General features: G+C 37.3%; 1 protein-coding gene across 3 annotated transcripts in view; it reads right to left on the bottom strand.

Annotated features, from left to right (window-relative positions):
• The window catches only part of LOC138064439 (uncharacterized), a 45633-nt gene that overhangs the window by 25644 nt on the left and 7620 nt on the right, over window positions 1-12369 (bottom strand). For all 3 annotated transcript variants that reach the window (XM_068927008.1, XM_068927007.1, XM_068927006.1), the window contains exons 3-5: window positions 8996-11476; window positions 5271-5453; window positions 960-1127 (exon numbers count right to left, since the gene is read on the bottom strand). In XM_068927008.1, coding sequence (XP_068783109.1) covers window positions 960-1127; window positions 5271-5453; window positions 8996-11476 — 2832 coding nt within the window. The remainder of the gene's footprint in view (window positions 1-959; window positions 1128-5270; window positions 5454-8995; window positions 11477-12369) is intronic.

The raw sequence follows: 12369 nt of genomic DNA, 5'->3' as shown, positions 1-12369 counted from the left end.
TTTTGATCATTTGATTCTTTTACCGGGTTTGTTTAATGAGGGCCAATTTAATATTATTTTATGATAGTTATTTTGTCTTCAAATTGTGTAACATTTGAAAGATAGAAGTTGCTTTAGAGGTTTCTTTACCAGCAGGCCAATTGACATCATCTATCTAAAAGAGCATAGATACTTCAATACCTACTTTAAGTGGTTTGCTGAACTTCTGACTTTCCTCTGGGGAGAGAAAGCAATCAAAATGCTCTATAGAATATTCCCATATATTTTAATGGAGATTTTTCATACCTGGAGATTTATAGAGCACGTTTGTTTCCTCCAGTGTGTGGTGAATGATTTATGAGCTCCAACAAAGAACTATCTCCTGTAAAGCTACAGAGGTATTTCACTTTGTTCTCAGCTCTTCAAACCATGTTACCTTTCAGCAACTTAACAATTGAACAGTAAAGGAAAACCCAACAAACAAAAAAGACATTCACTGTATCTGTTTGCGTGACAGGGTTTAAACTGCAAATAGAACAAGAAAACTACTTCATACTCACAGCAAGCTTTATGTTTTTCTCTCTGATCTACTGTTTGAAAGTTTGATGCAGACCTGATTTTATGACTATTAAATATACCTGATGTCCACAAATAGTCCTGTATGATATTGCCATGCTTGAAGAAGCTATGAAATACATTGCTTTTATGTTTATCGTGCAGCAAGAGATGAGGTTTAATTCTGATCTCTTACCAATATAGATTTTGTCAGGCAATTATGGTATTATGCGAGAGATTAGCTCAAAAAGAAATACTTATTCAGTTTTTTAATCCTCTTTTACTTTCTTGGTTTCCTCTTTTTCTTGTCTTCAGCGTAAGTGTCTGGTACCTTCTCCAAAATGTTAATCCCATGGTATCCTCAGAGTGCCCAAAATTACATAGAGTTTTATGACATTTATTACTTGTAGCTTTAGACTACTTACTTGCTACTGGTCTAGGCCTTTTGCTGAGACATCTAGGACTATTATTGGGAGAGACATCATCTCCTCTGAAAACCCAGGAAGCAGAATGAAAGTTTTCTGTATAGAAACCTCTATCCTCATTTTCAGAATGTAGTCCCAGATCTATTGACCGAGCATCCTCTGAATTCACTATCATGAGGATAAAACAAATAAAAATAATGTCATTAGGCAAAATGAATGAAAATAACAGACTTCAGCCAGCCAGCAAGGAAGAAATGCCATGAACTTCTTAGTGAAGTGTTCAGAATGTCTCAACCTAGTTCTGCAATTTTGCTGCTGCTAATAAAAGATAGTGTTGCAAAGATGTTAGAATATAAGATCACAATATTGGGTGCCATTGCATGTTGAATTCAAATACCAAATGAAGTCTAAACGCCAGTGGTCAAAATAGGAGCTGCACCTGTTTAAGAGATGTCTGGCTTTAGGCAGTTAACTGTGAAGCCTTCTTATCTGGTCTATTTGATTAGCAAGCTAAACAAGTTTTATAGGAATTTAGTGCGAGTCCAGTGCATGTGGGAAGACAAAAAGAAGCAGAAAAGTAACTGACATGACTCAAGTGATGATTACTACATTTGTTTGCCTAATCTTAACTCTTCCAGATGTGTAGTCTTGTATTTAGTTGTATTAAAAGGGAAGCAAGGAAAGAGTCTTATTTTTGGATATAGAACTTCTGGCTTGTCCTCTGTAATGCTTTAGGCTGCTCAATATTTGTTTGACCTGGTTTAATGTTACTTGTGTTATTATGAGGTTTCATAAGAATGTAATTGCATCCACATACAGTAAAGGACCTCAAATCAATACATTCCTGCTGAGTTGTTCTTGTTAAAATAATATCTTTATAATGTCATACTGAGAAATACAGTGTTGCAGTACATGGTATTTCTCTGCTTCTGTGGCAGATTTTTCTTGTTTTCTGCAGATACCGTATTTTTCTTTTACTCTGCTAACCGACTCACCTCTGTTTCTCCTGTTGACCACTAACTGTCCATGCGAAACACTACACTCACTACACTGTGGCTACAAAAGTTCTGAAACCCTGAGTTTTTGGAATGTAATGATCATTGTTTATATGCCCCTGCATAGTATGTTAAATTAGTGGTTTTCTTTTCTTTTTTCTTTTTTTTTTGTTTTTTGACAAATGAGTCACTGTTCACTCAGTTACAGTACACTATGAATAGTCTATTGTTCCATGTGTTTTTAGAAAAATCTGTATTAAAGTCCTATGAAGTTGCAAGACATTATTTAAGATATGTGACAGACAAACATATAGAATTTTGACCCTTTTTCTTTATAGGATATGGACTGTTGACCAAATGAAACCTTCATACTTTCATTACAATAGCGTATGCAGTATATCACTGACATTTATAATATAGTCTAAGTAGCCTATATGTACATCCTTTCATAATTAATATTTTTCATTGCAAAACATTAATACTGGATTTTCAGATTCATGTTTTATATTAATTTACATACACAATATCTTGTGTCTTGTAACAGTCCAAGACAGCTCAAACCATATCACCCAGATTAGCATGGAGACAGTGAAGACCTCTATAATTCCTCTGCTATAGAAAAAAAAAACAAAACAATAATTTTCAGGGTGACAAGGGGCCAGGACAGGAGGGGAGATGGCTGAGTGAGAGGCAGGCTGTAGATAACAGTTTGACTGTGGGGAAAAAAAGGCTGTGCAGTGATATGGCAACTTCCTGAGCAGTCTGGGAGCTGCAACTCGAAAGCTAAAACCAAATGGTGAAAAGCATAGAAAAGTATAAAATGTCAGAGAGTACATTAATGGATAGACTGAAAAAATGCTTTAGTATAAATTGTCTGAGAGGAAAAAAAAAAAAAAACGTCCTTCAAGTACAAAATGCCTTATATAACGCAGCTGGGGAAAGGCTCTATTTTCTTTGTTTATCCTGTATTTGGTGTGACAGGTAGAATGATGCCCAACTTCAAAACAGAAAAGATAAAGATTACCCTTTCTTTAATTTTCTTCAGTAAGTTAATTCCTGGATACATTTAACATGTATCCAGTACAGTCCAATTTTCCTTCACTTTGACAGTTTGCTTAACTGTATCTATCTACACAAATATACCACATCTACTGACTTCTCCTTTATTGTGCAGAAAGTATGAGATGCCATGATTAACTGCAAAAATGCCACTAACAACTAGATACTACTGAGCTGTCATAGTTAAAGCATATCTTAGCCAACTAGCATGAATTTATAAATGCAGAAAACCTAGACTAGTACCGAGCAGTTTGGTACAAAGTGCACTGAATAGGCAAACACACAGAAAGAAATAGTGGCACTTTGGCATTAGGGAGTTATGCCAAGACATTTCCTGGATGTCTCGTCACCTCTCCTCTGCTCGAGCTCTTGGTACAGATGTCAAGTCTAGCATCTTAGGAGTGTGAGGCATGAGTTGCACTTAGGTTCTTTTTGGCTACTGGAATCAAGCATCTGAGGAGTTCCTGCCAGCAAGTATGGATGAGAGTTGTCGCAAGTCTGCAAACACCAGGGAACAGGGTAGCAGCCAAAGGGACAGGGACAGAAAGGGTATCTTACCAAGTCTCAGGCCTGTAGCATGCTGTCCAAAATGATTAGATACTAGGATTTGCAACAGAATTGTCTGATCATTCATCTGGTTTAGAGGCCGCTTCAGGCTCATGCCATATTCTGGCAAAAGTGTTGTCTCAAGGGAAGCAATTCCAGCTGTTGCAAGTTGGGTGTGTGGTGCTTTTTGTTTGTTTGGGTTTTTCGGTATATCCTCTGTGAAACTGTGTGTGCCTCATCTAGTAAAAGTAACAGTCTAACTGTGTTCAAGAGCAACTACTGTTGAAGTCAATGAACAGTTTATCTTGCTGTATGTATCTCCTGGTAGGTTTGGGCTCTGGTGATTTGTAATGATAACTCAAATCCTTTTGTGCTGGCCTTGAATCTTGATTAGGGACAAAGATTGCAAGCTGTTGCCAAGAAACAGCTTTTTGATTTATACATCAAATCAGTCAGTCATCCCTGCTGTTTTGTTAATGGGCGCTAAAAACTTCGGGAGTGGCTTATTTGCCTGAGCACAGGTTGCAAGTATCATATTAGGTGTCTTAAGAGTATCCCACTTGCCCTGCAGTTATTGCTTCAAAAGGGCATGGATATCCTGTTAGGTCATGTGCAATATCTGACAGTCCTATATGGATACCTCAGAACCCTAATGGAGTCCCCGTTGGCAGTAGGCACCTATGTTTAGGTAATGAATTGAGCTCCCACTGATTGTAGAAGTTCCCTCCAGTACAGAGCTGGAACATATTCACAGTCTATGTTGTATTGGACCTACACTGAAGATACCGGTCTTATAGCTGCCAGTCTTATACAGGTTTGCACTTAATCTCCTTCAAAAAGAGGGTTATCCATCTGTAAACAAAACTTTCTTCACAAAAAGTAGACGTTCTAGCACAAAGTATTCCTTTAAGAGGGGCAACTGTGTCTGCAGTATCAGTAATATTTTTTCCGTTTGCTAACAAAAGGATAAACAAATCTTCATTTGTAAAATCTACTTCTTATATTAGCTAAAGTAGCAAATCAGGAGGCAAAGGCAATGTTAAATGAGAAGTATAACATATGCTCTCTCCTAGACTGTACAGTCCCTGCACGGGGACTCCAGCTGCACGAAGTGTAAATTCATTAAGCAGTTCGCCTTTAAAACTCCTTCCCATGAGATTTCAAGCTGCTGAGTTTGGTATAGTCTCAAACACGTGGCAAGGTGACAGATTTCTTAATGAGACAGTTACAGGAATACCTGTTCCAGTAATGGGAGGGACAGTAAAGGACGACCTGGGTAGCAAACCTGAAGATAAAAGCTGAGGGAGGTGTCTTAGTGAGGAGAAAATAACTCCCAGCTTCCCATGGCTCTTACTTAAGCAAAGTAGGCAATGAGACAGATGTTTTTGCTGCACCCATAAAACTGCTACCATGAGCAATCACCTAACTTTCTATGTTTAGAGTTTGTCCTAAACCTAATTGTATTCGGACAAGGATGGTACAATCTACTTTTTATCAGTCAGATTGTTTGTTGTTTTGTATGAAGGAGAAAGAAGGAGCCAAATTCCATGCTGAGGAATGGTTAAATCAGATAACGTATGGTTGCTCACAGTAATGACTAAGATAGGGACTCAGGTTATGAACTGAAGATCAGTTTCCATGGCTGATAATCCTAACAGGGTGTCAGGAACAAAACGGAAAAATAATACAATTGTCAGACTAATGTACTCACTTGATCCCTCGGTGATTGTGCTGTTTATGGAGCTTCCTCCAGTTGAACTGCATTTTTTGCTGTCTTTGAATTGTTTCCGTCTCCTGGCCCATTGGTCTATTGCTTCTTCCTGGGAGCTATCGCTGGCTCTGGTGTCTTTCAACAAAGGTAACTTTCTGGTCTTATTCACTTCTGATTTCAAGTCTAAATTATAATCGGATGTTGTTTGTGAGAAATATGTGTAAGACATTTTCAGAATATGCTTAGGCAATTATACTGTTTTAAATTTCCACACTGTACATATGAGTAGCCTGTTTGCAAATATAAAAATGAAAATACCAAAAACATTGAAAATATTCATAAACTGTATTTTTTTTAGAAGAACTGAGTTCTTTATGCAGAGAAGAGTGCATCTCTTTGTTCAGTAGCACCCTTGTCCTTTCTGTCTCGTTCTGGCCTCACTCAGATCACTGTCACTGACATGTATCACTTAGCCCCTTTCCCGAGACAACTGATTATTGGTAAGAGTCAGGAAACTGATTTCTTGAAATGCCTTTGACTTTAGTGAAAATAGTCATTGTCCCTCTGACTATTAGTGAGTTCTCACATCATCAGCAAACTTTTATATTGCCTGGACTTCTCCTCCAAATCCTGTTCACAAAGTTTTGCTCTATTTTTCCCCTTTGTTCTAAATATTCTCTCCCTTTGTTGAAAATTGCCATGCTTCCCTTCCAGCATCATTCAATTATTGAGCACAGGAAGCCCCACACTGCCCCTTGTGCCCAGAGTCTTGCCAAATTAGATTGGTGTTCCCACATTCCAAGTGGCCTGTGATTCACGTTAATCAGTTTTAAAGCTTTAAATGCTCACCTTTTTTTCTGGATGCACGCATTTACTCATTTACAGTGGCACCTTCACAGAAATAACACACATGCAAAATTCAAATTCATAGACTAACAGAGGGCCAAAGTTATGGGTTCTGGGTGGCACAAACCAGATGAGGTGATAGTTAAGAGACAGCACACACATAGATAAATCTAAGCTAGGGGAAATGGAAAGAGAGGGGAACAAATTCAAGAGAAAACAAATAACCATTCCTTGCTATTGTGAGCCAAGTGCACTTCTGTGCAGCGTGTTTAGCCACTGAGGTTCAACGTGTGAGAAGTCAAGGCTTCTTCTGCCTGAGATAGGCAGAACAAAATAGTAGTAAAAAAATGGCCTGCCCTGCAGCAAGGGAGGAAAACATGTAGTCCTTTGTTTACAAAGCCACGCTAGACTCAGAACAGTGTTTCTCTACTCCTTAGTTGTTTCCTTATCAAGGTTTCCAAGCTTGTTAACTTCACTTCTAAGCCCACTATTCCTGGGATAGGTGGAAGCTAGAAAAATTTCCCCTTGTTCTGAAGGCTTCCTTCAATGTCTTCTTTCCATACCTTTGTTCTAAAGAGATTTCATTTAATTGTTTTTCTGTTAATTTTTATGAAGTATACATATATCAATATCTACATATCAATAGCAGACTTTTGGTAGTTTTGAGATTCCCATTGGCAGTGCTGAAACAGGGGAACTTGGAGGACCTATCAATATTTTCTGTAGATATTGTGAACAAAAAAGATTATTAAAAACTTTCCAGTGGCTTTTAAAGATTATTAAGATTTTAAAAAGTATTTTCCCCATGATAAAAAAGTACATATTTGCAAACAGTACGAAACTCCTAGTCTGCAAACCTGCTAGACACATTGCCTTCTGAAATTGAATATGGCAGGTTGCATTCCAGGCTGACTGGTGTCTTCTGAGGCACTTCCTTAATGTAGTTTCAGCTGAGGTCAGAGATCTTGAAAACTGCTCTCTTAACATTGCATGGCATAACATATGCAGATAGTTACATCTGCTCATGTTAAAAGAAATAGTCAAAGTTGTATTATTCTCTGGTAGATAATAATGCAAAATTACATATTTTTAGAACTTAACCTAGAAGCATTTCTTTTGGACTCTAGGGGTGCTTGCTCCCCCTGTTGTGGTCCCTCAAAGGCCAACAACATCATCTTGTTGTGGTCCCTCTTCAACAACATTTGCAAAATATGTGGATGCATGTTTGCATGTTAGCCGCTTTGCTTGCATGACATTATCTATTTTGAATGCATAGTCTGATCTGAATTCATATGATATCATAGGGAAAACCTGCAAGTGCATATATTTGGGCTTATGTACACTGAAGTGATAGTGAGCTCATTTTACCACAAAAGGACAGATGACAATGATCCATGAACCAAAGATCTGTGAACTGGCTCTTATAAAATTCACTCAAGCAGTTTTTACTGCAAGTACTTAACCTTTAAAAACAGTATTTCCATACTAGTGCAATTTTTACAGATTTGTATGTTATCAGATTTATTTTGTGGCCTCTACAGACTTACAATGACTAACTTTTTAGTATTGCATGCACTGAGTTATGCTTAACTTCTTGTAAGTATAATTGGCTCTACAGCCTTTTATTCCTATTGTCCTGAGATTCTTAGGTAACTAGCTCTACCAAGTTAACCATTTTATCACAAAAAACAGTATGAAATATACCATTAACATTGCACACATTTAACTCGTTTTGGAAACCTCAAATTCCATTTTTCCTTAAATGCCAAAATTTCTCCACAGCCTTCCAAACTTAAAGAAATACATTTTTTTTAAGTTTTAAATTTCAGCAATGCGTATGTGTGTATTTTTCTGTACTTTACTTCAGAGTAAAAAATAGAAACAATTTTTATCTGGCATTGACGTGGAGATAGACAATTTTAGACATCGTACTTGAGATGCTAGCTTCACTGAAGCAAATAACAAAGCTCTTACTATTATTTGATGCTTACATACTGTGTACGTGTTAAAAGAATACTGTGAGTGAGGATGATCTGATTTATATTTGCATATAATTTTAATTTTTCTTTAATCAAGAGATTTGGAATGATATTTCAAAAATACAGACTGAAGATTTACAAAGGTGTGTGCACATATTCATATGTATAGGTAAAGTAAAAAGTGTACATTGTAGTGCGCAATGTCCCAGTGTGGCTTCACATTTTTATGATTCAAAGCACTCCTTCTAAGTGACCCAGTCATGGACATGGGTGGATGGATTACAGAAGGGAAGATAAGAAATTTTGTTAACAGATTAACACCTCATGTGAAGGGGGAAAAAAAAATCCTTTATCATATGCAGTTTTCTCAGCTATATACAGAGAGGAGGAAGTAAGGTTAAATGATCTGCTGTGGTCATTCCGAGTCTCATAGAAGGCTTAACCAGAATTAGGATGAGATGTTCTTAGAATTCAATATTTGCTTGGACCACATGGATTCCAGAAACATGTGGTTTTGAAATACCGACTAGAGCTCTGAGAATGTCACATGGCAACCATTTAAATAATAACAAAAACAAAAACAAACATGTTTCGGTGTTTGCCTCTCTCACTTAGATGTATCAGGTGGGTTGATTGTTCAATGTAGAAAACTCACTCCTTGAAGAAAGCTGTACTAAACTTTTCTTTTATTTTTTATTAAAACTTACTTGACTCTGCAAGAAAGCTCTTAGAATCCTCAACACAATAACTGTATAATATAACCAAATAGCTAAGCATACCCATATAATCTCTTTGTAAATTAATAATATACTTTTCCCAAATAGACTTCAATAAAGCACTAAGCCAGCTACACAGAAGGTGCATAAGTGATATTAACTCCGAAAGTCTTAGAATACCTACCTTTCTGACTAATCTGTTTTATTGATGAAGTGGTGATATCTGTATTCTGATGGAAATCTTCCTTCATTTCAGACTTTTTATCAGCTTCATCAGAGTTGGATTTGGCTAACTGATGTGACTGATGTGCTCCAGGCTCTCTTCTTAGGCTATCATCAGATAATTGTTTGCTGTAAAGGTTCTCAGTTGTTTCCTTGATATATGAATGTTCTGTCAAAATCTGTTTCTTTTCTGTGTATGCTGAAGAGGTAGATAATGTGGCAGCCTGTGCTGAATCATTACAGCAATTAGCTTCATCAGGGATATTCACAGATATGTCCTGTATCTCAGACAAGCTTTCTAACTCATTCTCCGTGTCAAGCTCCTCAGGGTCCAATAGCAAGGGTGACAGCAAGGATTTTTTTGGTATACTACAGGGAAGTTTAGGCTCTTTTCTTACTGCAGGGCCAGAGGGATTTGGTATCAACTTGTTGTCACCTTGGATGATGAGTCTTTGTTCTAGCTCACCAGTTATTACAGTCATTACTGATCCTCTCCTTTTCTTTGTTACTGCAGGCTCTGCAGGGGATAGCTGAACATTTGGCTGTAAAGCTAAAAGTTGGTTTGTGACACATTCGGTAGCCGCATCATCAGTACTTTCCTTGTCAGTAATAAGGTCACCTGATGGGCTTCTAGGAGGTGAAGAGACCTGTATCAACTGATCTTTGCTCTGCAACTCTGCATGCTTTTCTAAATGACTGTACACTGGTGTCCCTTCATCTAAAATGCTTTTGGTAGGCTCCATGTCTTCTTCCCTTATGGCTAGGTTTCTCAGAGGTGCCACATATTTATTTTCTCGTTTCTCATTTATAGCATCACTGGAATGAAGAGTCTTTATTAATGTTTCTTCTGTTTCTTCACTTTGCCTCATATAGCTTGTATAGTCATTTAGTAAACAAGTATCATCTAGACTTTCAGATGGATAAATGGTAATATTATGATCAAAGGAGGTGAAAGCATACTGATATGAAGACTTAAGACTTCTCAAACTTCTCAGTGATGAGGTGAAGTCAGGACACTTACAAAGTTCTGTATCGCTGCTATGAGTGTGTGGGTTCTTGCTGTAAACATCTCCTGGTTTGGCCTCCTTAGATAATACCTTTAAGGATAAGGACGGCAATGAATAAAAGCCAGAATCCCTTCTAGGATGAACTGGTGATAGTACATCAAGGGTAGTATCTGGGAAAGACTTTCTTCTTGCTGCTTTTTGTCCAGTGTCACTGCTGTTGTCACTGATATTTCTTTCTTGACCTGTTCCACTGCTCTTATTGATGAGTGCCTTACCAAAGTTTGGCTTATTCAAGGTATTACTATCTAGAATGTTTCTATTATTCATTTTTGAGGAAATTATTTTATCTTTTGAAAAATATTCCGTTTCACTAGTGTGGTCTTTATACTCCTTTTTGTTACGTTTGCAGAAATAATTGTCTTCCTCCCAAATTCTCAAGGCTGCAGAGAGGCTGTTGGAGTCTCTTCTCTCATTCTCAGAGTACAAAGACACCCCCTCTGTAATAGTATCCAAATGCATTTTGTCATAGTCAGCAAACTCTTCAGGTGGAGGGAGAAGTACGCACCCATCCAGGAATGTATGGTTGTCGTTTTCATGAAGGCTAAAATATGACTCACAATCTGTGTTGCAGGGTGCCTCTGTTACAGAATAATCTGTTTCACTCCAGTACATAACTTCATGGTCAGCGTTGCAGGTTTTGCTATGTACCTGTTCACTAGGTTTGATGTTAACCATCAGATTTTTCTTTCTGTTGGTATATTTCACTTTAATTTCTTTTCCTTCAATGTTCATTTTCAGGGAGGCATCCTTGTTAGTAGCAGCTTGGATTTTATGTTTAGAGGATACCTTATATTTCTCATTGTCATCTACTGAATGGTTAGTTGAAGGACACTGGTACTTAGGATATTTTGAATACTGGCTTTTCTGGTATCGTCTTTCATGACAGCGTTTACTGTTCTTTGAACTTTTCCTTTTTTCAACTACAAGGTTTGTTCCAGTGCCAAACAAAGAAAGGTTCTTAATTTCAACTTTCATATTAAATGAACCGTATTTTACTTCTGCAGTAATTTTTCCAGTAGCCAAACTAATGGACTTTGCAGAGTCTGGTTTGCCCCACAGTGTAATTTTTCCTGTTGATGAACCGTCTGACTCGCCAAAAGTTACTGTAGCTAGGATTTCATTTTGCTGAGAAGAGAACGGTTGAGGAGGGCAGTTCTTTTCCTTCTTTCCTTCTTTTTCACTATCTGATATGTTATCAAGGTCTCTATCTTCAGATGCGTCTGAGCTACTCTGATTCTTATTTTCATGATCTTTTCCATTTTCTTCAGAACGCTTTACATTTAACGGCTCAGAGAAGTGAGACAGCTCATCATCTACTTTATTTTCAAGGCTTTCTAGATTTTGCTGGCATTTACAAATGGGTGGCAATTGTTCATCTAATTTAAGGAGGGGGGAGAAGAAGAAAAACATTTTTCTCGTGATTTGGTAGGCAGTAACTCTGTGGTTAGCTTCGAGACACTTTTTATAGAAAATGCCTATTTTAGCTCTAAAGTATAGTGTATTTTCCACAATAGCATTTTTTTCCTTTCTAGTGTTTGTTTCTTTTGACATAGTTATTTGATAAGTAATACAAAGCCAAATAGGGTAGACCATGTTAACTCATTCTAATTACAGGAACTCACTCCAGTTACAGGAAATTGATATATTAATACATGTTTTTTTCTCAGTTTTATAGTATTAAGATGATATAGGATTATACTTGCATTTAGAAAGATCTATCCTTTTTACTTCCATTTTTCCTCTGAGTATTTACTTCTTTCCTGTGAACGCACTGGGACAATCAATATCCCATTGCACGTTTGCAATTTGGGGTAGATTACATAGAACTTGACTTTTGTAATCCTTTTACAGATGAGCAAACAAAGGGATTAATGAATATTGTCACAATCACACAGCAAATCAGTGGCAGCATTCCCGGGGGCATGAGCCACAACTCTCTGTTCTAAGTGCAGGACAATACTATTTCCTGGGGGAAGCTGATTCATGGCAAGATTTCATGGCATTTATACAGTATATGAAAATCTGCCTGGCTAGGGCTTTTTTTAGAATAGGTCATGTGCATTAGAGGATAATAGTTTTACAGTGACATCTACCTAAGTAGGATTAGATCAAGCTATTATACTTGAACAACATCAGTAAGTTTACAGCAAGAATGATGTAAACTTGAGATATTAAACATCAGCATCTAAATAGGATCGCAGCGCAACAGAAAATAAGTAGTCTCATCAAGATGTTACCTATATGTACCCACACTTGTGTGTGTACATAT

Source organism: Struthio camelus, chromosome Z (assembly GCF_040807025.1).
Source record: "Struthio camelus isolate bStrCam1 chromosome Z, bStrCam1.hap1, whole genome shotgun sequence".
Taxonomy (NCBI): domain Eukaryota; kingdom Metazoa; phylum Chordata; class Aves; order Struthioniformes; family Struthionidae; genus Struthio; species Struthio camelus.
This window is presented reverse-complemented; position numbering and strand designations above follow the sequence as displayed.